The sequence below is a fragment of the Neospora caninum genome, chromosome XII (assembly GCF_000208865.1).
Source record: "Neospora caninum Liverpool complete genome, chromosome XII".
Taxonomy (NCBI): Eukaryota; Apicomplexa; class Conoidasida; order Eucoccidiorida; family Sarcocystidae; genus Neospora; species Neospora caninum.
In genome coordinates, this window is record NC_018398.1 from 5,810,560 (window position 1) to 5,836,228 (window position 25,669).

A 25,669-nucleotide genomic window follows, 5' to 3' on the forward strand; every position below is an offset into this window, starting at 1 on the left:
TCCTATATATGGAGAACGAACGCACGGAGAGTATAGAGTCAGAGAGCCAAGGACCGCGAATCGATCTGAGGAGAGACGAAACAGACGCCACGAATTCCCCCAGTTGGGTTGTCGTGCAGAGCGCTTCCCAAGCACACGCTCCCGTCTTGGATCTAAAATCACTGCGAGTCCAGCGAGCGAAACAAACGGACAGCGTCTGGCAGGTTCTTTTGACAAACATATGCAAAATTCCTTTCGAAGACACTTTAGGCGAAATGCATGCAAACGCCTCCAAGCGTGCAGCAGCCGTTAATGGAAGACTAGAAAAACGGTCCAAAAGGTGACCGCGGAAGCGCGGCGCACAACACAGAGGGAGCTCAGAGAAGAAGGACGACGCTCTTGAAAATCCAAACCCACGCCAATATACTTACATGCGAGGGCTTGCCAACACCTCTCGCGCCTGCAGGATTTCCAAAAATACATCTCCCTATATCCTATGCATCTATTAGGACATACACCGGTTAAGTACCTGTATGGCTAGTCATACAACTACACGAACAGTAGACCTATGGACTGCCCTCGGCTTCGTGCTTCTGTTTACTCTAGGTTGCTTTTTCCCCAACAGTCGCAGCGCCGACCACAAATCCGCCCATCGTCCCTTCCCCTTGTTGGTCGCTCTCATGTCGTCTCTTTCCCCTTCTCTCTCTCTCCCCTTCTCTCTCTCTCCCCTTCTCTCTCTCTCCCCTTTTCTCTCTCTCCCCTTTTCTCTCTCTCCCCTTTTCTCTCTCTCCCCTTTTCTCTCTCTCCCCTTCTCTCCCTGTCTCGCTCTCTGTGTGAAAAGGCGTTGACAGCGTCGGCGTTGCATCACAAGAAGTTGCGAAGAAACGCGCGGGTGCGGCTGCGGAGAATGCCCTTGCAGGGTTGAACAGGTTCTCCTTCCTCCGGAAAGACGCGCGTTTCTTGTCTGCTTTCACCAGAATCTGACTTCCTCTGGCCACGTGTGGCCGAGGCGAGTTCTCTCCCGTCTCTCGCGTCTTTTTTCGTCGATTGTTTTCCACGCGCCCTTTGCGTCTTCTGCTCGCCTCTCGGGGCAGCCGCCGCGTCATCGCCTGCTTGCGCCTCGCCGAGATCCCGCCTACGCGCCTCTTGCCGAGTTTCCTCCTCTTCTTCGTCCTCGGTCGCTGCGCCGCGCCGGGATCCTCGGGCGCCTCCAATCTGAACGCGCGTCAGGCGAACCGGCGGCAACGAGCAGTCGACTGAGAACGCAAAGGGTCTGAGTGCGCGGTGCTCGGGTCGCCCCAACAGCGCTGCGAGAGAAGACTCCAACAGTGCAGAGCCTTTGTTCGTCGCCTCCGTCGAAGTCGCAACTACGCTGGGAACGCAGCGGGAGGACGCGAGTCGACGCATGTCGCCGGAAGGAGACGCCACAGAGGCGGCCGTTGCCAGAATAGAGTCTGCTTCAGCAACGCGAGGGCAGAGGCGTGGACTCGGAAGCCCAGAAGATATCGACGCGGGTCTTTCCGCAGGGGGTCCCTCCTCGTCGACTGAAACCAGGGACCGGGCTGTGTCGGATCCACGATTTTCTGCTGCGCTTGTCTCCTCTCTAGGCTCAGCTTCGTCCTTCGCCTCCCCTTGAGGTAACGAAGGCTCGAGCTCTGTAGACACGGCTGCGGCCACAGGGAGCGCCAAAGCAGAGGCGTCGTGCATTTCCTGAGGGAGAGAAGGAGACAGCAGCTTTTCGTCTCGTTGCCGCGCCTCGGATTCGGTCTTGGCGTCTTCTTCGTCTGACGCTGAAGGACCATCCTGATTCGTGGAAAAGTCTTCGCAGTCTCGAGAGGCACTCCTCACCTCCTCTGTAAGTCTGTTCTCGCCCTCAATATCGGCGGTCTCCTCTTTCGCCTCACTTCCCTGCGGCCCGCTGTCCCCTTCGTCGCCTTCGAGTTCTCCCCGGGCTTCCCCTTTCTCTCGCACCAGCCGGTACCCCGCGTCGGGCGGTGCTCCCCAGTCGCGCCGCGGCGCCTCGCTGCCTGCGCCCGCCTCTCGTTCTCGTCGAATCAAAGGAAACGCCGTCCAAGTCGCCACCTGAAAAAGGTAGTCACCCCCCGCAATCCGCAGCAGCGCCACACCGCGTCCACTCCAGTCGATGCCTGACACGAAAGCTTGCCAGGCGCTCTCCACCGCTTCGTCGCCTTCTACTCGCTTCCACACACTAGGCGGAGAGAGAGCGGAATAAGACGAAGACGCGACGGGAGGGTGTGCGTCTCGGGTGCCCAGTGCCGGCGTTCCGCTGACGTTTCGGGGGCCAAGAAAGTAGCAGTGGGAATCCTCGAGAGCTTGGTCGTCGCCTTCTCGCTTCGGATCCGACGCGCCCATTCTGCCGCGCTGCTCCACGTCGGGCACAAAGAAGAACCACTGGACGGTGTCCGAGAACTTGACATCTTCGAATCGCGTCTTGTCCACGAGATACTCCAAGGCGCCTTCTGTCCCCCCATTCAAAGCCTCAAGCGTTCCGCGAATCGTCACGATGTACGTTTCTCTCGCGGTCAAGCGAGACGTGCAACGCCGAGAAGGCGAGAGTTCAGAGAGATCCCCCGTCTCTTCACCACCTGCTTCGTTACCGCCTGTACCTCCCCCGGCGTTCATCTCAACGATGCACTTGGCGCGGCCGTCGCCTTCGCGTGCACCTTCCGCTGTCTCATCTCCTTGCTCCTCTTGCCTCCGCGACCTCGTCGTGTCAGCGTCTGGAGCAGAGGCCCGCAACGAGGACGCCGACACAACTCGAACGAGCTCCAACTCGTGACGATCAAGACTCACGCGGAGGAGGCCCCGATCGACGTGAAAGTCTCCGCAGTTTGTCGCGCACTCTTTGCCGCCTTTCCGCGTGACAGTCAGTCGAAGGGAGACGTCCAACAGCCTCTCGGAGAGGCCGCGGAAGAGCCGAGCAACGCCCCGTTCTGCAGTGAGGGAGAAAGGCAACCCGCATCACACGCCAACCATGCACTGCAGCAGAGACGAAAACGGAGGCAAAGGGCGGCGGATCGGAAGAGCACACGCCATGCTGCCGTTACACACGGGCCAGCTCACCGCGTTCCCAGGTTTCTCGGTGGAACAGTCACAGAAGAAAACGTGCCCGCGGCACCCATTTCGGAGGAAGGTGTGCATGCGCGGGTTCTGCAAAGCCTTTCAACACCTTTCAATCAACAATGGGATGGGCGCGTCGACGCCAATCTACTCGTCTTCACAGAAAACAAACGGCACCGTTGCCTGTGACGCCCTTTCCACAACTACACATATACATGTACATGCAACTGCAGATATATACTGTACTTTAGACACATGTATGCATGTATGTATGCATGTATGTATTGACATAGGTGTGCGCAGTTGTCTTTGCACCAGCACGAAGGGGAACAAAACAGGAGCATGTGGTTGGTAGCCGGGAAGAGCAAGGTTTCCGGAAGAAAATACCTTTCTGGTGGTGAACATCTACGTTCTCAGGTATCACTCGTACGTTTGCGCACAAAAGTGATGAGGGGGACATTCTGTGATGACTTTTTCGCGCACACGAACCTAACGGGATTGACCGCATGCAAGTCGCGGGGGTGTGGAGATTCGCCTCTCCTGCTGCCTCGCCGTGCCGCTCCGCCCAGCCTTCATCGCGACCGAGCATGCGCACTCGCGGGACAGCCTGCAGAGTGAAGAGATCGAGCAGCGCTTTGTCGGGGTCCTGGCAAAGACAGCGCATCCGGGGAAAGTCGACAATCTGGAGAAGCATTTGGAAGCAGAGCAGCGCTTGTCTCCCTCACGCACTGAATCGACAGCCAGCGAGCGAGGCGCGCGTCTGCGCGTCTGCCGGGGCCGTGCGAGGCTCAAATGGAAGGTTGAAAAACGTTCCCAGCACGCACGCGAAGCCCAAATCACAGGGGCGCAGAATCGACAGTCTCTTGGAGCTCCTGAGCCTTATTGCTGAGAGACTCGAGTGAGGTCCGCGAGAAGCGGGCCTCGCACGAGAGGCGTCGTTGTGAGCCTGTGTGCGTGGGCGTCTTCGTCCATAAATTCGGGTGACTGTTGCGAGGGCGAGCTGTCGAAGCTTTCTTTCGGACTCTGGGACCGAATGCGGACCGTACCTTCGCGTGGTCTTTGACCTTGGAGTGTCCCCGACGAGAGGCGCAAGGCTCGAGAGCCTCGCTAGCAGGCCACTGGAGAACGCGGAAGATTTCCCTGACGATTCGGAGCCGAGCAGCGAAGTCTCCGCCCACGACCAGGCGGCGCCAAGACCGTCCGTCCGGACCCTGAAAGGAGAAACGGGAAGAGCCCCTAAACAGCTCTCTAAGCTGAGACGCAGCGTGGACCCGAAAGAGAAAGGGTAGCGGGGAAAGAAAGGAGGAGACCGGGGGAAAGAAAAGGGTGAACGGAAAGGGAGAAAGGAAAGGGTGAACGGAAAGGGGGAAAGGAAAGGGAGAAAGAGAAGGGGAAAGGAAAGGAAGGAAGGAAAGGAAGAAAGGAAAGGGTGAACGGAAAGGGGGAAAGGAAAGGGAGAAAGAGAAGGGGAAAGGAAAGGAAGGAAGGAAAGGACGAAAGGAAGGGAAGAAAAGAAAGGAGGGAAGACGGAAAGGGGTGGATCGCTCAACAGAGAGAAAGAGATCGAAAGATGGAGAGCAAGACAAAAACATGGGTGAGAGATTTGATGGGGGGTAAGCTCGAGAACACGGGTGGGACGAGAATTGAAGCGACGAGACCCTTACTCGATGCCGCTCGTTCAACACAGAAATGAAAGCCTGGGTTCTCGCGATCAAATGCTTGCGGTGTTTCCCAGCTGGCCCGATGAAGCGGCCGCCGAGCTCGAAGGGAACGAGGAACTCGTTGCGTCGAACTTCCTTCTTGAGTGCACCTACGGGGACGGGGAACCGGGCGGAATCAGCAGGCACCACCGCCTCCGGTGAACTCGAGAGGCCGTCGAGAGTGCACTCCCCAGAGACGAACGAAGGGAAACGAAGCCCACAGACCCCACACCCAAACGAAACATGGAGAAAGCGTTCCAAAAACGCAGCACGACTGCACTTTCAGTCTTTCCTGCTTCGTTCGCGTTCAGTTTTTCACTCCTCTCTCGTGCGTTTTCGTCTTCCTCTGCTCCCGCCCCCCAACTCTCTCCCACCACATCGAGATGCCTCGCCTCTTTCCACCTTCTCCCTCGAGCCTTCCCGCCCTTTCTTCTCTGTCGCACTCGGTGTATCTCGGCCACTTCTGGTTTTCTTGTCTGGCTCCTGTCTCTCCGTGGCGGTCGCGGAGTCTCCTCTGGCCCCCTTCACTTCCTGCTCGCCTGTCTCTGTGTCCTTTTCCGTCTCTCTCTCGGCCTCAGCCCTCTTTTACCTGGCGGAAACATAACGCTCAAGAGGCGCTCGAAGCGTCGGACTGCGGCGCGCTCGTGGACGCAATGGACAGACGGGCATGCTCTCCCCTGCGCGCCACAGCCGGCTCCCAGGCGGCAGACAAAGCCCCGTGGAAGCCCCGAGGCGCTAAGCGAATTGCAGCGCGGCGCCGACGCACTCGCCGACCGCACGCGGAGGGACGAGAGGTTTTCGGGGTCATCATCCGGACTCGTTCTTGTCTCCGAAAAGGCAGTGTCCACACCGGAGCCGCCAGCCGTTCTCTCTGAGTTCGCCGGATTCCCGTCTGTCGTATCTTGAATCTCTCCTTCCACTTCGCTTTCGCCTTCTCGCGCTGCCTCCCCGCTTGCTTCCTTCTCGCTCCTGGCGCCTCTGCGGTCTCGCGGGGACTCCGCGGACCTCTCCGAGGGCTCGTCCTCTTTTCCCTTTCCGTCTGGGTGTTCGGCAATGTCAGGCGAAGACGCAACCGCAGACGGAGGATGAGAGCTATACCGAGGCAGAGGCGCGAAACCGAAAGGAACACCGGAGAGAAGAAACACATCCGGCTCTGTTCTGGCCATGTAGGAAGCCTCAGCCATGAGGCAGTCGTAGACCGGATCCGGGTCCTCGACGTTCCCCTCTCGTGTGATGAGAAGAAGCAAATCCGCCGGGACGTCATTAGGATTGTACACGACGACTGTCATTTCGCGCCGTTGCTGTCGTCTCTCCTGTAGCTCTCCGCTGTCAACGCTCTTCCCATTTCCACCCTCCCTTCTCGCCAATCGGCCTCCGGTGGCTGACTCGTCGGCAGACCGAGCGCCGCCGCATTCGTCCGCCTCGCTGTCCCCTCGCTCGCCCTCCTCTCTCTCCCCACCTTCACCCATCTCGCCTCTCGTTTCTTCTCTCGCTTCTCTCGCTTCCTCTATCGTTTCTTCTCTCGCGTCTCCTTTCGCTTCTTCTTCCACGAGCCCTACATCGCCGGGAAGCGGAAACTGCGGGGTCACTGGGCAGGCTACCGTGCCGCCTTTCACGCCGTAGAAGGGCCCGCCGAAGAGCGAGAGCGCGCTCTGAATCGCCGCCAGTTGGCAGGGCGGATAGAGAGCTTCGCAATCGAATATAAGCCGATGTGAAGAGAAGAGCGACGAAGAGAGGGACCCGAGAGGCGATTCCTCGGTCGAGAGAGGGTTGTCAACCGCTGCCCTCTGGTCGTGTCTGAGCGCTTCGCGTTGGGCGCGCCTGTCTCTCGCATCATCTTCCCTGGATTCTTCCTCTCCCGTCTCTCTCCCGCGCTTCGTCTGCGTGGTGCGCTCGCCGCCACCCACCTCTCGCTTCCTCCCTGTTCGCTGCAAAGCGACCGGTCGCTCGTCCTTCTCCTCCCCCCGCTTGTGCTGTTCTTTTCGTCTCGCCTCCCCGAGAACGCGTCTCAAATCGCGTCGCCTTTCCCCACGCAGCACGTGGTAGATGTCGGGAGACACCGGCAGCGAACAGAAGTCGAATTGCGACGAAGCCAGAAGGAAAAAGAAGCCCAAGGACTCGAGAACCACAGAGACGAAGCAGGGCGCGCAGCAGAACGAGACAGGAGACAGCACAGGGTGGGTGCTGTACGAGAAGTCCAGTTCAAGGAGAGTACCGCCGAAAGTGCTGAAAAAAACCGAAGAAAAAGAAAGGACCACTGCCTCCACAGGACCGACCAAAACGCGAGAAGAACACTCCGCCAACAGGCCCCCGTGTAAACGTGTCCAGTATCCCCACACAGCGAACCCAACGAGACTGGGAGAAACAGGAGATATGAGGCTAGACTTACGCCGGCACATGTGCAAATAGGAATGGCGATATCCATGTATGTCCATGTTTATGCCTATGTATATATGTTTATGTACATAGGTGTATATTTTTGCGTATGGATACGCTTGTATGGCGATGCATATTCCTCTGTATATACTTCTGTCCATGTATGTATAACTACGTATATATATATATATATATATATATATATATATATATATATCCATATACATATATATATCTGCAGGTGAATGAACAGGACCTCACTGGAACCTCTGGTCTTTTCGGAGGCGCAGCACAAGCCGTTTGGCGAGTGTCTGACAGTTTGCGCGTTCCTTTGTCACTTAGGCTCACTGGAGGATGGCGGCACAAGTCGTTCGAATGTCAAAGCGTGGGTCGTCGAAAAACTCACGCAGCGCCGACAAGCTCGCCTGGAAGACCAGCGGAAGGAGCGCGCGAGGGACCTGAAGAAAAAGGCAAGGATCTTGATCCGCAGTCTGCAGGCACTTTCTCGACGCGCGCGCGAGGCGCAGAAAACCCTTTACAAAAACGCTCGATTTCCTGTAAGCCGTTTCGAACAACCGAGCGAAGATGCAAACTGCCTGGAGATGCACGGATCCGAAGAAAGAAACATCCACTGTGGAGAAACACCCCTGCACACCGACAACGGGGCTCCTGGCGCTTCCTACGTATTTGCGCATATATATATATATATATATATGTATATATTATATTTATGTATATATATATATATGAGTAGGTCGGCAGGTTTTCCCTATGGTCGCAGTGCGTGAATCTGCCTTGCATGCGTCTTTCGGAGAGAGAGTAGGTGGAGCAGAAGCATTTTGGGAAGCGTTTGGAATCTCACCTGGACGACAGTTGAGCTCAGTCCATCGAGCAGGCTCGACGACTGCACACGATCAAGAGCTTGTGTAGCCGTAGATTCTTCTTTTGGTGGGGTTCTCACTCTCCCTTCTCGCTTTGCATCGCTTTCCTTCGCTGCGGCAGCCTGTCTCGTCGCCACTCCAGTGATTCTCCGATGACGCGACAGAAGATGGAACGGTGCCTCCGCGCCGCTCGACTCTTCGCCAGTTGTCGGCGACGGATCGAAACCGCTGGCGAGGAACGCCAGGGCGCCGTCGACATCTTCTTCGACCCAGCCGACAACGGCTACTGCGAGAGGGTTCTTCGCAGCTGCCTCTCGCACGTTCGGAGACGACAGACGCGGTGAAGGCCACGGAGAAATCCAGGAGACAAGAACGTCGAATGTCGATTCGGCGAAGGCTGCACGGGCCAGCAGGTCGGATACGTTGCCCAACGCGAGGACGGAAGTCGGCGTCGGCGCAGGAGTCAAGGCAGGGAGCGGCGATGACGCAGGAACCGAGCCAGAAGGTCGGCTGGAGATGACCAGAGTTTCCCCTCGCTGCATCTGCTTGGGGGCGGACGGAGGGCACGACAAAAGCTGAGAAATCAGAACAGCCAGCAGACGCACAGCTGCCTGTTGTCGGCACCTGCGGCCTCGAAACAGATCTGTCCCGAGCGGCTCAGTTCTCTCTCTCTACCGTCGCCACGCACGGCTTGAATAGCCCACGGGGCTGCACGCACGAAAAGGTTCACCTCTTTGCCATCTCTAGAAAAACACCGTCTTTCCATCGCACTTCCTTTTTCTCCCCCCTCCCTGGAGAGACCCGTCGCAGGGACAGGCTCAGCCGCCCCCCGCCGCGAGCACTGTTTATCCTCCGCTCGCCAAATGTTTGAGCGTCGCAGCCCCCGGAGAGCCTCACCCCTCGTCTTTGTTCCCAGACTTCCGTTTCCCTGTTGCAGATTTGGACTTGCGGCGCTCACCCGGCAGGATTTCTGGATCGGCTCACGAGACCCGCCCTGGGGGCCACCAGAGAGAAAAGCCTTGACGGCGAGGACAGTCTCGACAAACTGTCTCTCGGCCGAGCCCTCTGTGGGGCCGCACAGGACGAGTTTCGGGCCTGGGGCCCCAGCCTCCGGGGCTTCCTGAAGACTCGGCGTCTCCGTCTGGCGGAGCCGCGAGGCAAAACGCGTCTGCGGGGAAGACCGCAAAACACACAGGAGGGAGCGAGGAGACGCATGAGAGCGGCCAGCAGCGGCGAGAGGGTGGGCGACGAGAATGAAGAAGAGAGGGTAGGATTTTGGGAAGGACGGGGCGACCCGCAGCGAAGAAACGGACGCGCGACGGAACCGATGGAAAAAAAAGACGCACATAGCCCAAACAGTGCGAGCGTGAGTGGTCTGTCTGTGTTGCTGCCATGTGGGTCGGAGGAGCAGAGAGAAAGCGGGAAAAAAACAGAAAAAAGCCCCGCGGGAAAGACGGGGCCAGCAGGACATCTGGAGGAAGGGGTGGATAAAAGGCGAGAAAAACACAAACACGAACAGTAAGATGTCGACGACGTGAATTCAAGACGCACAAACATGGCGTGGACTTGACACATTTCTTCGTTGATCATTCGTTTCGGCTGTGGGCGTCCTCGGTTCTCCGCGTTGCTCTACGTGTTTAGTTCTCGTCTTTGTCCAGTGTACGTTTCCAGTCGTCGGCGACTCACCAGAATGAGGACGTCTCGTTTGTCGCAGATCGTCGTAAATCGCCTGAGGATCACTCTCTCCAGAATCTCGAGCATCGCGTGTCGCCACGCTTCCTGTGTCTCCCGCTCTCCCTGTCGGCTTCTTCCAAATTCCCCTGCCTGTGTGTGCGTGGAGGGACCGGGCCGAGCCGATGAACCGCCCGGGTCCTCCGCCTCCGCCTGTTCTGTTCGAAGGGCCGAAAAAGCTTCGTCCTCTCCCCGTCGCGAACTGCTGGGGATTTGGGGGCTCTCGGCTGTCTCTCCGGCGTGCGCCTTGAAATCGTTCTCTTCCTCTCCGTTCCATCCCAATGCTGAGGAACCGCGGTTGCCTTTCTTTCCACTGGCCTTCGTTACTCTCATCCCTCGCCTGAGCTTGGCCTTCTTCCCCCGTCTCTTGAGCGTGTCCCGGCGTTTCTCATCTTCCTTCTCGCTCTCGCCCTCTCTCTCTCCAACCGCACCCGCACTCCACGATCCTCCACCGCCCGAAAAAAACGGCAAGTCCCCTTTCGTCGCCGCCTGGCTTGATCTTCCGACTTCTGGTCCATCTTCCTCTCTCTCGACTTCTTTCGCTTCTCTCTTCTCTTCTCCCAACTCTTCCAACTCTTCCTTCTCCTCTTCCTCCCGTTCTTCCTCTTCTTCCTCCGTTTCTTCCTTCTCGTCGTTTGTCCCTTCGCGCGCCTCGTCGCTCTCTGCGCACAGCCGTTCTGCTAGCCGTTCGATCTCCGCTGAGAGATCGACGAGGGCATGCTTAGCCGACGTCAGTAAGCCTCGGCCCCCCCAGACGAACTGCCGGAGCTCGGTGACTGCTTCCTGGATCCTCTGCCGCTTTCGCGCCTGCCATCCTAGCTGTTCTTGCACAGGTTCCACGCACGACCCTGCCGCCAGGTAGATGTCCCAAGGTCGGCGGAGTTTCTCTTTTTCGCGCTGTGGAAAGGAGGAAAAATTGAAGTCAAAGTGGACCGAAGAGAGAAGCGAAGGCCCCCGCCAGAGCGCGGGAACGTAGACAATCCCGAGAACACCAGAACGGCGCACCGCAGACAAAAACCGCCTCAGACGCTTGCAAAGGAGAAAACACGTCCAGGGGAGACTGTCGAGACCGAGGGCATAGACGGCAACCTGTGTGGCTGTTGCCGCCCCAGTCTGTTCATCAACGGATTCGACGCAAACGGATTCTGTCAAAAAATCGGAACTCGCAAACGCATCACCGGATGAATCTGCAGCCTCCATTCCTTCGCCCCGCGGAATTCCGAAAGGCACGCGACCAGGAACCGACCCGGCGTGTTCTCTCTCAGGTACCTCTCTGTCCTGGTCTTCCTTCCAACTCACATTCACTCTCTTCTTCTCGGATCTCTCCCCACAGAGTTCCACTTTTTCCTCTTCTTTCGGTCCTTTTTCGTCCTCCGTCGTTGCCTTCTCTTCCATCTTCGTGACGTCGCGCTCCTTCGCATCTGTCTCACCGAAACCCAAACCCCTCCTGCCACCGCTTTGGTCTCCACGCCGGAAGACCGGATGCGGAAGAAAGAACACTCCCTCCGCTGGTCCCAGCCTCTGTTTCACTGAAGGCAGGCGGTGAACACGACGAGACTCCACAACCCCCTTGCCTGTCTTTGTTCTGTCGAACCGCGAAGGCCCTCGCGCGCGCACGTCTTTCTTGCCGTCAACGACTTCCGTCGCACGCGAAGAGGACAGCGGCGCGGAAGAAGACAGAAAGGCCGCCGAGCTGGAACGACGCCGGTGGCTCGCAGCGGGCGTAGTGTACAGACGGCGAGACGCGAGCGTCGCGAATCCAGAAGGCGAAGACAACCTTGCAGAGGCACTGAACGCAGGAGGTAAAGCTGACACGGAGCGTAATGCGGACGAGGAAGAGGAAGGAGGGGAGGAAGTGGAAGAAGCCAGCGAAGGCGCGGACGCGGAAGGGACGGCCGATGGATGTGTTGAGGTGAGAATGGGCAAAGACGATGGAAACGAAGCCGAGGCAGATGCAGAAGAAAGAAATCCCGAGGCCGATGACAGCGCGACGCGAGAAGCAGGGGATCGGACCTCATCGGCAGCCTCAAGACCTGAAAAACGAACCAAAACGCTCCACTCTTTCGCATGCACAAAGGGTTTCCGTCTGTGGAAACACACACGCGGCGCGCTGTAGGCCTTCGTTTGCCGTCACAACCTTCCGTCGCCTGTTTTCTCCCTGTTGTTTGTGACGATCTGCCAACGTGAAGCAACCAGGGTTTTCGCCCCTCTGCTCTTGCCCTCGAAGATCCGCAAGCCCTGAACTTCTGCTGGTTGTACACGAGACCTTCCTGCCGCCCACTCCACAGCTCAACAGCGCATATCGACATCTCTAGATATATATATGTCTACATGTATATATCTTAAAATGCGTGGAACCAATTGTTTTCTATGGTCTCTATATCTACTTCTGTACATCCTTGTAGAGATGCTCGTTGAATCTTATTGAAGACAAAGAGTGACTAGCAAACGAACAGAGATCTGTGTGTCGACCGACATAAACGCCGGGTGTCTGACGCGCGGATGGCGCGTGGTTTCGACTCACCCTGCGCGCTTTGTTCTCGGAGTCTTGCGCGTCTCTGCTCTCGAAGAGCGCCGAGTTTTCTCCGCACGCGCGCGTCTTCGTTCGGAGGTGTCCGAGCCTTCAGATCCGACAGCCGCAGGCCGTTCGCAACGGCCTGACCGCGTCCTTCCGTCTTCTCTTCCTCGCGAAGGCTCTCCTTATCGCCCTCTTCGGGTTCCGCCATCAGCCACCGGCGAAACACGGCCAACGGTGACGTGTCGAGCCTCTTGGCCTCGGCCGCAGAAGCCTCATCTGTTCCTCCTGCGCACAACGCGTCTGCCTGCGGGTCATTCGCTTCCCCATGCTCCCCGCCGGAAATCCTCCCAGTCCTCTCGCAGGGTCCGTCGTCTGCTCTCCTCTCTTCTGCCTGCCTTTTCTCCGTCTCACGCGCGCCGCTTTTCTGCCCCTGCGCCGACCCGAGAAAAACCCAAAGACGTCGCGGAAAAGCCGTGGCGCGGTTCCCTTCGTCTGCGCCTGCGTCGAGTGAGTGTGCAGTCTCCAGATTCGCGCCCGGACAGAGCGACAAAGACACAACCGGCTTCGAGCCTGCGCGTATACTCTCCCCGTAGGCGGGCCGTTCTTGTGCGATCTGCTCCTGTCGAGCCGCGAAAAAACTTGAATTCGGATCGGCTTCTCCCGGTCGATTCAGAGAAACCTCGATTTGTTTTTCTGCCGCGCGCGGCGCCTTCGTGGCGGAGTCTCTGTCGTCTCTCGTTCGTTTTCGGCCTATTTTTCTCTGTGGCTTCTCCGTAGCAGAGCGCGCCTCTCGTGCTTCCAGGACTGGAGACATTTGGGGTGTCGCAGGCCGCTGTGATTCCAGGCTGTCCCCTGGCCTTCCCGTGTCCCGCCCAACATGTGCGTTTTCCCTTTGCTCTTCTCTTCCTCGGAGGTCCTCGGGCGGGAGACGAGCCCGAAGCGGCGAGACCGACGCAGCCGCACGTTTTGCCGTGGAGCCTGTCGAGGCAGCGCAGCCACGAAAAGGAGAAGTGGGAGAAAGAGGAGGAGAAGGAGAGGGAGAAGGACCAAGAGAAGAACAGGGAGAAGGAGAGAGAGAAGAGGCGGGAGGAGACGAATGTCCCGGGTGGCTTCCATTGGAGTGGGGAACAGAGCGAGAGACTGCTCCCTCGGCGTTGGGAAGAGGCGAAGCTAGACGTCGAACAGAGACTGATGAGACGGACGGGGCCAACGAGGAGACAGGAGGGGAAGGAGAAGAGGGACGGCCCGGAGGCTGCAGCGATGCGATACGACTCAGTGGAGGCGCTGGGCTGGGCTGTCCTTTTTCTTGGGCAGAAGCCAACGTCGACGAAGCAGCGTCACGCGAGTCTGGAAGCACACGACAAAGCACGTGTTCGTTTCTCTTTTGAATAACTCCCCGGCACGAGCAACGCGACACTGTCAGGACCTCGACCCGCCACGACCCGCAGCGTCAGCAGACACCAACCCGGAACGCGACCGCAACTGGCGAAGGAAATGTGTTCCCCGCTCGAGAGTTGGGGCACGCGTCTGTCCAGCCGTGACTGCGTGCAGACCAGGGCAGTTTGCAGGCACATATCTAAGGCGAACGACTGGTTGTTCGGACGGGAAGCAAGCGACGACCCTGCAGAGGCATGCGGTGGACGCGAGCGCCTCTGTGACGCGTGCCCGAGCGCATCTGCTGAGCCGTTTTGACCTTTTTTCTCTTTCCATTTTAGAGTTTCCGCTCCCCACCGCTAGGCGCCGGTGGCACCGGGCAGTCGGCTTCGTCACTGGAGAGCAAATCGAGAGAGGCGTCGTCGACAACGAAGGCCATGGGCGGGGGCAGGGTCCGCGTGAAAATCAGACGCACTCGCCCAAATTCCGCAGGCGTTTCTTCGATGAAGGCGCCTTCGGAGCTGTGAGAAAACAGCACATCTGAGAGGGCGACAAAGAAAAGGGAAGCAAAACCAACGCTCACAACGTCATGGAAACTGAGGCAGAGGCACCGGAGACAACAACCATCTGTGAGAAAACACGTTCCCGGTTCATGAAAATATGCCGGTATATATTTTACGTATACAGACGTTTACACAAATGCGCAGAGGAGAGACGGTGAGTGAAAAACACTACTGGCTAATGTGTGCTGAACATGGAAAGATTGCAGCGGGGGGACCGGATTCTTCATTCCCTTCCCTTCCACTTCTGTTCGCGGCCTTTCCACTTTCCCATCTTGGTCGCCGTACCCACGTCTTCATCCCGGCGAAACGTCGACCTGAACACGTGCCTCTTTCCCCAATGCTCCGTTTTCACGTGCTCCGGAAACCGCAGGAGGAACTGAGTCACCATCGCCAAGGTAACTGGGAAGAAAGCCACCGAGACGACAGCCGGCACGCACAAGGCAAACCGGAAACAAACGTAGATCGAAAGATACTCAAAGATACAGAAAGATACATATATATATATATATATATATATGTATATGTGCATGCATTTGGGATCTGAGGTGAGAACCGCGTAAGGGGTGTCAATGCCTCTTTCTCTCTACGCATGCCTACGCATACGTATTTCTACAGGTGTACATCTGAGCGCGATCACACAGATATATGTATGGATATGTAATTGTCCTAAAGGAAAGAAGCCGAGGAACGGAGGCTTTTGAGGAGCTCGGCCGAATTCGAAAGCGCCGCCGCGAAAGTGGAAGAGAACCGCTTTACCATTCTGATTGGTGCTGAGGATGTAGAAGCAAGGGAGAGACGCCAGCTTCGTCACGCCAAAGAAATCAGCGAGCCGTTCCTGTTCTTTTGTTGGGACGCGCGTGCGTGCCGTGAAGACATCCTGTTCGTCTTCGTCGCTCCGTTTCCTGCCTCGGCCAGCAAAGGTCTTGAATGTTTCGCGATGTGGCTCTTTCGATACACTCCACTCGAGGGACGATGGCACACACGTTCCGACTCCCTGGTCTCCGCCCAGCGGTTCTTCCATGCATGCAGTCAATACCTCTTCTTTCTCCCCATCCAGCGCCCAGGTGTTCCTCGCTTCCTGCCTCTCTTCTCCCGCTTCCTCGAGCGCCTCTCGATTTCCGTCTTCCGGCAAACGCCGACAGCCTCCATCGGCTGTGATCCCCCCCGGAAGTGCAGTCTGCGAAGACGATTCAGCTGAGGAAAACGGCTCTTTTCCTTCTGCTGGTGACGCTTCCTCTGCCTGTTTGTCTGCAGGAACGTCTAGGAACTGATGGTCGGCCGATCCACCGGGTGTACATTCACCCCGCATTGGCTCCGCGAGCCTTTCACTGCATCCTCGAGTCTCCTTCAGATTCGCGTCCTCGTGTGTGCCCATCACCTGCGTGACTCCGCCTTTCCCCTGCATCTCCGCTGCAACGTTTGTCTCTGTCGTGAGAGCTCGCGGTGCTCTTGCGCTACTGTCTCCTTCTTCTTCATCGCGCACGACGGCCTGTTCGTCCACTTCGCCCTTCTCAGCTGTCTCGTCTGCCCTACCTGCGGATTCCTTGCCTCTGGTCACCCCTCCGTCCACCTGCAGCAGCGCACGGAGCTCCGCCGAAGCCCCGGACGCTCTGCCATGCGAGGGCGCGAGCGGCGGAAGCCTCCTCGCTGCCGAGGGACACTCGGAAAGGCGTCCCAGAGAAGGATTCCAGAGAAACGCCGTTTCAGGTGGCGGGTTCCGAAACGAAGAAACTGCGTTTGCCGGGGGCTCGGAAAGGCCAGCGTCCTCACCTGAACAACCGAAAAATGCACCCAATCACATGCCTACCGTTGCCCTTCGACCTCGAGAGAAGGGCGCTGAAATCGGCTGACTTGGCCCGGTTTCAGGCCGAAACAAAGACGCGTATATCATACCTGTTTTTGTCACCTGCCACTGCGACACCCAAGTGCATGCAGTGTACATACACCAGAGCGGAATGCGGGTACGTGATTATGTAGGGATGCCAACATCTCTGTCTCTTTTCAGAATTCAAAAAGCACAGCCATGCATGTGACAGTAAGCGTCCACGACATGTCAGTCGAAGTCGGAAGTTGATTCTGATCCAGCTAAAGCATGCCTCTACATGGAACAGACAGTTGTCCTGAGTACGTGTCTCTGGGCAAAGTTTCCTCTCTTCAGAATGGAAGCTGTCAGAAGAGCAATGCAAACACTGTTGGATCCATCCGCTGTTGTGGCGCCAACGCTTTCCGTCCCCCTCCCCACTGCTCTCGAACTTACCTAGGTGTTCTTCTTCTCTCTCTCGACCGTGGAGAGCTTCTTCTGTTTGTTGTCGCCAGGGACACACGTCTCTCTGGTCCTCTCTCTTCAGACTTCGCAGCATATCTGGTCGGTCTTCTGAAATCGCGACTGGATAAAAGAGACTGTCGCCTCGGCGGTGCTCTGCATCGGGTGCGCTCTGATCCAAAACGACGTCTTCTCCAGCAGCTGCATTTTCGTTCTTTGTAAGGTCTTCGTTTGCTCTCTCTTCTCCCCGACTCTCTTCCTTCTCTCCCCGCTTTTCGCCTTTGCCTTGCTTCGTCTCGCCGCCCCCCTGCCCCGTCATCGCGGAGGTCGCCTTCGCGCCTCGAGGCTCTGCTGGCCCCGGAGGCCCCCGCGAAAGGGAAGAGGCTGGTAACGCAGCCTGTCTCTCTCGCGCTGGCGTTTCTCCTGTGACCGCGTGCCACAAACTGAAAAAGACGTTTTCCGCAGGCAAACGACGGTCGGGACCGTCGTCTTTCTTCTCTTCTGCGAAGAAAAAGGAAGCTTGCCGACAGGCTCGAGACGAAGCGTCCACGCATGCGCTCTTGGGCAGAGGCAGCGAAGCGAAGGAGTCCCCCCCTGCCCTCCCTTGCCCGTCGGCAGAAACGCCTCTTCCGTCCTTCCCCTGAAGGCACAGAGTTCGTCTGGTGGCATGGCGAAACGCCAACTCGTTCACGCTGCCACGCAGCCCCTCCCGCCTGGCTTGCTCCGTCGTCGTCTTTAGGCGCCGCAGTCGGCGAGTTGGGCTGACTTCGGCTTTCGAGGCTTTTTCCTCCTCTTCGGTTTTCCTTGAGGCGGCGTCTCTGTCCGCGTTCCCCGATGGAAGCGAGAGGAACGACGCAAAGGAGAAAGACGCTGGCGAAGCCCCGTCAGCGGCGGACGCGCGGCGATGCGCCAGTGCACGGGGCGCCTGGCCTCTCCGCGTGTCCGCTGGGTGCTCTGGAGCAACTTGATGGAGATTGCGGGGCGACGAGGAGCTCGACACGAACGGCGGCGGGGACGCCGCGATCAGCGACAGCGTCTCGAGAGACAGCCGCGACGCCGGAACTGACCCGGGGCCCTCAAACTCCGAAGGCATCACTTCTGTCGAAAGACGCAGACGTGGAACGGCGACGGGCCTCGACAGTCCCGCGGAAAGTGGCGCACCGACGGCATACGCAGGTGGGACTCCAGCAGGCTGCGAAACAGCAGGCAACGAAGAAGGGAAAAAAGAGGAAGGAAAAGAGGAGGAAGAAGAAGGGGAAGAAGGGGAAGACGAAGCAAGAGGCAGGAAACTGACGAGACCTTCTGACGGGAGAGCAACGGAGGAAGCAGCCGCAACATCTGGGGAGCGAGAATTCGGAGAGAACGAAGCGTAGACAGCGTCTCCGATTGCAAAGGCCAGTCCAGTGACTGACGCGGGTTCGTGCCCTGCGTTCGCGATAGACGTCGACAGGCCGGGAGAGTGGGGCGGCGCGCCAGAAACTTCGGGTTCATTTGGCCCGACCTGCTCGGCTTGCCCAGGCTGCTTGCCATCAGTTCCACGAAACCGCGAGACGCGCCTCTTGGCGTTTGCGCGTCCCGGCCCTGCGTCCCTTCGAGGAAGACCCGCGTGCGTCTCCAGGCGAGGATGGGACCCAGCCGAAGAAGGCAAAAAAGAGGGAGAAACGGAAACCGAGAAGGCGCCGCTTGGAACCGACGAAGACAGCGAAACGGCGGCATACGGAGCCTGCCGGAAATGTCCTTCGCTGGAACGTCCGCCGGCTGCTCCTGGAGAAGCGGGAGGTGGAAACGCCGATTCTTCAAGACAGTCATCGCTGCCACCGCACGCCGACGGCCCTGGCCGTCCGATTGTGTCGGCGTCAGTGCGGATCGAACCTGAGACAGAAGAAGACGAAGGCACCGAAGGCGCAGCACGCTGCTCTGGCTGGGGCGAACAACCAGGTACGTGTCCAGGAAGAGTCGACGAAGATTCTTCGCCGAGTTGAAAAGGTGAGGCATGGGCTTCTCGCAGGTCTGTTTCTCTGTTTAAACGCCCTGGGGCGTGACTTGCGTCTTCTTCCTTGCTCGCTTCCTCTCGCTGGGGACTTGCTCGAAAGGCCACCCCTTCGTTTTGTGTCTCGGGACTGAACAAAGGCACTGGTCTTGGGCTGCCACGGGCTCCCCTTTCTCCTGGCTCGCCGAGTCGCCGGGAGTCTTTTCCGCTCTCCAGGGTTTCAGCCCCTTCTCGTTCGCGTCTGCCTTGGAGATTGTCATCTCCTGTTTTTCTTCGTGACTCCGCGTCTTCTCTCGCCTCTGCGCGGTCTCGCTTCTCCGCTTGCCCGAGATCTTCTGCCCAGATGCCGAGCCGCACGCCCTGGTGCCACTGCTGGCCGGTCCTCCTCCAGCCTCGAGCCATCGGGGGAGTCACCTTGCTCAGAGAGTCGCCGTCCTCGAAACTGAACTCGAGTTTCTCCGAAGACCCTATGGACACACTCACGTCACACACTGACGGTGGGGAGGACAGAAGGTAGGTCCGAGGCACTGCGTTGGAAGGCAAGTCGCGCGGCTCTCTGGCCCATCGCATGTCGCGCAGCTGCGCGTACGAGAGGCCAAAGTCGCTGGAGCTCGGCTGACTGGCCGACTCCTCGCCCGACGTGTCGAGAAGAAAGTACTCGGTTTCGCGACGTCGAGGCGCCTCTCCAGATTCACGCTCGGCAAGATGAAAGAATACGGGCGACGGAGGGAGAGGGTCGGCGGAACAGCGTTGCCGGTCAGGTGTCCGACGCCTCCAGGCGACAGCAGGCGCGAACCGCGGAGGCTCCAAGTGGCTGGCCACGCTGGTGCTCGAAGGGCGGTGCTGGCTCCCACAGGGCACGCCCAGCTCTCCCTCTTCCTCGCCCGTTGCGTCTGTTTGCGTCTGGCCTTTCGTGCCGCTCGCGTCTTTCCCCGAGCGCGGCTCGAGAGCGGGAAGTGAACAGCCGGCAGAAAGCGCGGTGGTTTCCTGCCCCTGCATTGCGAGACAAGCAACCTGGAAAGCAGCGCGACTCTCCCCTGCCTCGTGAGAAGGAGACGAAGCCAGACCTTGCGAATGCGACGGCGAGGCGGACAAAACGGAGGGCCTTTTCCGTTCCTCGCCTGAAAATTTTGGTGCGCCCGTCTCGCCTTCCTGCGAGGAGCCAGCGCTGCGTTGGCCCCCGGCGACGCTTTCAGAGGCGCGTCCCGGCAGTTGCGCATGCAAGGGAGAAGAGGGGACGAGAGGGCCTGGCAAATCTTCCACCCTTTCAGCTGTCTCCTCTGGGCGCTCAGCACGTCGATCGAGGGGAACGGACTCCTTGGGGGCCCCAGCAGCGCCGATGTCTCCAAGGAACGCCGCGTGAGGCGCGGCCGTCGATGGGCCTCTTCTGTCTGCCTCGGAGGCAAAGCAGCGCTTGAGAAGCTGAAAGTTGTTGTGGGCGGCTTCTTGAGAAACCTGGGAAGAGTGTGGCAAGGCGACAGTCTCCAAGAAGTCCAAAAGGTCCCGAGAGGGATTTCGCGTATCTTTCTGCGAGACTCGCCCGCCCCCCAGAGCACCTTGGCCAGCGTCTTCGACTCCGCCGTGCGGGTTTTCTTCGTCGCCACGCGCTCTCTTCTCGGCTGAGACGGGTTGCCTCTGCCGCCCTCGCGCTGTGGGGTTCGGGCTCGGCGGACACACTGGGGCGGCACGACCCACATCGGGCGAAGCCTCGTCCAAAGTTCTTTCGGTACAAACAGGCGCACCTTCTCGGGTCTGTTCGCTGTGGAGTGCCGTGTCATCCGCGCTGCACGGGTGTTCCTTCCCAGACGCTGTTCTCGTGGTGGTGCCGAGTGGCGGCGGCGTCGTAGCACGGAACGGACTTTCTTCTCTCTCTCCCTTCTCGCACCTGGGCAGTCCGTCTGCTGGCCCTCGGTGCTCCCAAGTGCTATCGCTCTGCCTCGCGTCGCCTGCGTCGCACCGGCCAGGGGCGGGCCCGCCGCCCTGAGTGTCTCCAAACTGCCGGCGTCTGCAGTCGTCGGGAGGGGACAGAGTCTCGCCAGAAGGGACTGCCGCACGGGACTCTTGCCCTCGCGCGACCCAGTCCCCTGAGGACACCGTCTCACCGGGCGGCCGGCTACGGGGCGCCGAGACATGGGTTAGACAGAAGGGCGAAAGAGCGTCCGATTTGGGGAGAAGAGCAGAGGAAGACTGCTGAGCGGCCTTCCGAGCTCCGAACTCAAGAGACAAGAGCGCGGCGTTTCTGTTCTCCTGAGGAAACGTGTTCTGCCGGCACGGGCCTCGCCAGGGGCTGTCGTCCGGCCTTGCGGCCAACGCCCGTAAAGGGGGAGCGACAGGGGGCGGGCGAACGGGACTGGGGGAGGTGTATGAACTGTGCAGAGGAAACGAAGGTGAACGGAGCGGGGCCGGGACATCAGAATCGTCTTCTGTTCCCCCGCCGGCCCACTGCTCGTGGCGACAATCGCCGCTGTTAGACGGAAGCGAAGGCAGAGGACTGAAAGGAAGAAGAAGCGAGACAGGAATGTCATACACTGCAGACACGAGTTGGCGGTAGGTCGCTGTGTAGACCGCCGACTGAATCTGAGGAGGGACATCCATCTTCTGAATAAACTGGCTGAGGAACCCCGTCGGACGGAAAGGCCAGTCATAGTTGTGACAGACGAGAAGACGCACGCGGGGAGGAGGCTCTCCTAAGCGGCTCCTCTCGATCTCTGTCCTCAGAGCCTCCGTGAAGTCGAAGTGGATAGAAGACAAAATCACAATAGTCGGCGTCGCAGATGGCGAGAGGCAGCTGTCAAGAATCTCCAGATCCCCCAAATGCAGAGATGAATGGAGCGTCATCTGCTAGAAACGCACAGACGGACAGGAGGAACGGGACATCACGCGACAAAGATGGAAGGGAGAAACACGAGTCCGCAAAAACAGGGGGAATGGCAGCAGGAGGAGAGAGCAGATCAACTGGGAAGGGGAGCGCGTCAAGAACAGGCACAAGCCGCGACGCAGTAGGAAGAGGAGACGTGGAAAACAACGACTGACGAGAAACACAAGAGAGATAAAAGGCAAAAGGGAAGGACAGGCCAGTGTCAAGCTGCTTTGTGGCGAAGGTGAGGGAAACAACAAGTCGCGATGTACAGCGAACTCTTCAGCGCGGTGCGAGCTGAGAAACCTGAAGGGGCGCGATGAGTGACTGTTCAATTGTTTGTCTTAGCCCCAGAACACGGAAGATGCGGACACGAAGCAGAAACACCTACCATGATTTCATCCGCGGAATGGCGCCTTGTCGCGACGAGGGCGCGTTGAAGCTCTGCCACGACGCAGTCCATGACTCGTCTTCTGTGGCATTCGTGCACAAGGCACCCCATTTCGGACAGGAGAACGCGGCTGTCTCTGTCGAGCCTATCACATAGAGCCGACGCCGCAACTTGTGTTCTCTCTGCTCTTCCTTCTCCACTGTCCTTTTCCTCCCCTTCACCAGGCTTCCAGGCTCTCCCCGCTGCTTCTGGAGACTCCGGATGCGGGAGACTTCCTTGGTAAACCAAGGAGTCCAGCAGCCGCCCGCCCGGCCTCGACGGGCTGTCCGAGCTCTGTCTGTTTGTGTCCAAGGTGGAGCGCAGTGGAGACACCGGGGCGAGTCCCTCGGATTCGCCAGCGACAGCGCTGTCTCCTCCTCTTTGGCTGGCCGACACAGTGAAGGAATGTGGAGACACCACGTCTCGTGAGGTCAGAGCACCCGGGCGCGTCTCCGGGTCTTCTTCATAAAAAAGCTTCACTGCGGAGACGTCAGCTTTGAAGAAGCGCGCGACCATCAACACAACCTCAGTCGGTGTGAAGGTGCGCTCGAGAGCGGAAGAGAACGAGTCGGAGGCCGGACGAGACAGGCTGTTCCCTGCTGTCACCGCGCTGTCCGTCTCCACGCGCGTTCTTTCCGGTGTTGATTTTTCGAAGCGGGCAATGGGAGACGCGACCGGACCGCGCAGAAGCAGTGGGCAGGAGCACAGGTCCCAAAAGATGTACTTGACGGGGCCGAACGCTTGGAAGAATGCCAGCGTTCTCTGCTGCTCGTCTGAGTTCGTTGGCCACAGGGGAGACAGCCGGAGAGGCTGAGACGACGGCTGGGCCGCTCCGCTCGCCTCACTCGCAGAACGACAGGGTGTCTGCGCAGCCATATGTCCTGCAAACTGCGCAAGGGCAATCGACGAGAGATTCGATTCGAGTCCTGCCGAGGAGAGTCCCGAGGAGTTTTGATTTGCAGGAAAACTCGCTTCATCTTGATGGCGAGACAGAAGCACGTCAAGCAACGGACTGTGCACGAGTCCCGGATCTGGGCGCCCACGACCTCCGCCTCTTACCTCGTGTGCACAGCCTCGCTCGCGTCTTCCCCAGGCGAGAGGCATGGACCTCGAGTTCCGCAGCACTCCTGCGCCCTCAGTGTTCGCCTCCTGCCCAGCGCCACGCCGAGACACGGGGAACGGAACACACGCGCCATGCGTGGGCTCTTCCGTCGGTCTTTGGTCGGTTGAGAAAGTCATCGGGAGGGTGTTGAACGCAGCGCAGGCATGCGCGAAAGTATGGGGAACGCGGGGCGAACCGCAGGGACACAGAGGCGGTGACACATAGGCGACGCGAGTCCCTCTGTGTCGGTCGGAGGCCTCCTTCTCCGGAGAGCGAAAGCGCTGCCGCTCCTCAACGGTTCCAGGATTGGGCCCTAGCGACGCAGAAGCTGGAGATAGAAGCCAAAGACCTGCATTCTCTCCAGGATGATGGAAACCCCCAGTTGGGTGCGGTGTAGGTAAACCGCGAGGAGCATTCGCAGAGAGGGTCGCGGTCGTCGCTCTCGCAGACGCCCTTGGGCTGGCGGCAGACGCGGCAGGGAGACCAGCGGGCGACAGAGCAGCATGCAACGGAAATGATGGCTCTCCGCCTTCCATGGCGGACAAAGACGGAACGGTTCTGTTTGCTACAGCTGAACTCGGACGAGACCTCTCCCATCCCGAGAGGAACGAGTCCGCGCCAGCAGCCTGGTGCTGGTGAAGCGACGACGCAGTCGCGGGCTCCTCCACAGCCGCTTGCCCAGAAACACTCGGTTGCGCTGACACGCGGTGCACGGAGACGGACGGGTCTGGGCACATCCGACCCTGAGAAAACCAGTCGCACGCGAGGGTGAAGAAATGAGGAGACGTTCAACAGAGCAGGCGCAGAGAGCGTGGCGTTCACTCCATTTCGATGTGTCAGAGCGCAGATACCGCGGGAGGAACGGGAGAGCAAAGTGTCCGAAGGCCTTTCACTACAAAACCACTGAAGCGGAATTCAAGTGCACGTTTCCTACCTCACTGGCCCTGCACACCTACTTCAAAACGACCGCAGGCAGCTACTCCCTGGAAGCATCGGTGCCGCCGAAAAACGCACCACATATTGTCATTTCGAGGCAGAAATGTAAGTGTATGTGGCGACAGAAATCTGTATTTGCTTGTGAGTTTCATGTGAAGGATGTTTCCGTGTGTCTCCAGCTGGGTGATTTTCACCTGAACGTGTCGCTAAATCAACTGGCTGCTCTGCTTTGCGCCTTTAGTCCGACAGGACGAAATGATTGTGCGGCAGTGTTTGTGCCTTTCTCTGTCAGATGAGTTATCTGGCGCTGACATAAAAGACATATCTGTATTTTCTTGACATTCCACGGAAAAACAATACCGTACCGTACAAAATGGACCAGACGTGGCACTAATTTTATATTCCCAGAGAACGTTTCTCTACTGACACCGAATGTACCAATACACACTGAAGTGCGTGTTAATATCAAGGAGTCCCGTACACAGTGCAAGGAGAAATCTGTTCTGGCGAAAACTGACATACACTGTTGTTGGCAGAGCCGGGAGGAGACGTTGGCGACGCGCTGTGATCTGGCATGGCTGCGTTCGCGTAATTCTGGGAATCTGATCGTGGGCATTCTGCAAGTGACCGTCTCTTCGAGAAACCGGGAAATGCTTCATCAGATTCCAAGGTGCAGGCGCACGTGATATTCTCAGCAAAAACTCGGCCGTCCTTGGCCCCGATGGAATGGCGCCTACAGCGAAACAGAAGCAGGATCTCAATACCTAAAGGTATAGCTCTCATGTCTACGCTCTCTCCGCGTACATCTACACCTATCTATCGAAGCGTGACCATTGGTTTCTGCTCCAAACGTGTGTATTGCAAAGTATCAGCTGTAGTTCTCAAACGTCCATGCAAATTTCGAGCCAATTTCCCAGACCTCTGGGAACCGCTCGAGCCTACCAGGAGCCGCTAACTAAACTTGACGGCAAAGCTGACATGGACCCCGAATGGTAACGATGCGCTTTGTTGTGTGCTTCGTGGATTGTACACATACGTGATCGTTTGTTTTCCCTGGACGGTCGACGGAGAAGCCGTTAGTGTACAAACAGTCCATAAGTTCCCGTTTCCTTACCGGTTTCCTCTGCGGCGAGTTGTTGTAGAGAGATGTTCTGGTGAAGACGATTAGAAGCGTACATTATGTAAAGCTTTTTCTCCTTTCCACCTCCATTTCGAAGTCCTCCTGAGGATCAAAGAGGAACAGTGCCATTGCAACGGTCCAGGGCGGGCACTTAAACAAGCGGTCCTTGTGTGCGGTACTCGTAGTAGAGAAAACGATCTATTTTTGCCATCGGAGCGCGTCCTGGTTCGGACACAGAACTAGATTGTCGCGTGCGAGATGAGCCAGTAGGCTGACTGGCTTCAGGAAGAATCGTCGAACAGGACCTCCCATGACTTGTTCCCTTCCTAATTAGTAAACCGTCGGTTACTGAAATTAAGGTCCACACCAAATACAAAGTCCATAACGGGAAGCCGCTAAACGCGGATAATAACTGGACAGACCGGTGTTGCTGTCTACGGATCTCGCTCGCTGAAGACGGAGATGACGTTGACAGGAGACGAAAAACAGTACACAAAACAAACTCCCGAGGAACCGAGTCAACTGAGTATATAGCTTCGACTGTCCGAATTTGTTTTTAAAAAGATGAAACGGGGCTCAACGATTGGCGGAGGGAAAAGGGTTGAGGAACCAGGAGCTTTTTTTGACTCGAGCGCAGAGGAAAAAAGGACCGTGGAGCCGAACACATCCTGCTAAAACAAAACCATTGTTCAAGCGAGTGTAGAGACTGGAGGGGGGAACGTGCGGCTCCACAAACTAAGAGTTGTTTTATCTCGAAAATGTGTAAGG

General features: G+C 58.0%; 1 protein-coding gene across 1 annotated transcript; it reads right to left on the reverse strand.

The window, feature by feature from the left end:
• Positions 1–843: 843 nt before the first annotated feature.
• Positions 844–24,959, reverse strand: NCLIV_067800 (conserved hypothetical protein; the record flags this gene model as incomplete). The annotated part of the gene is made up of 17 exons (XM_003886332.1): positions 844–2,933; positions 3,550–3,706; positions 4,107–4,271; positions 4,725–4,870; positions 5,350–6,986; positions 7,485–7,594; positions 7,999–8,592; positions 8,976–9,185; positions 9,704–11,781; positions 12,273–13,244; positions 13,998–14,180; positions 14,489–14,602; positions 14,960–15,973; positions 16,461–21,294; positions 21,705–23,381; positions 24,306–24,514; positions 24,896–24,959. 17 exons carry the CDS (start codon positions 24,957–24,959, stop codon positions 844–846), a joined length of 16,254 nt encoding a protein of 5,417 aa, XP_003886381.1.
• Positions 24,960–25,669: the final 710 nt, after the last annotated feature.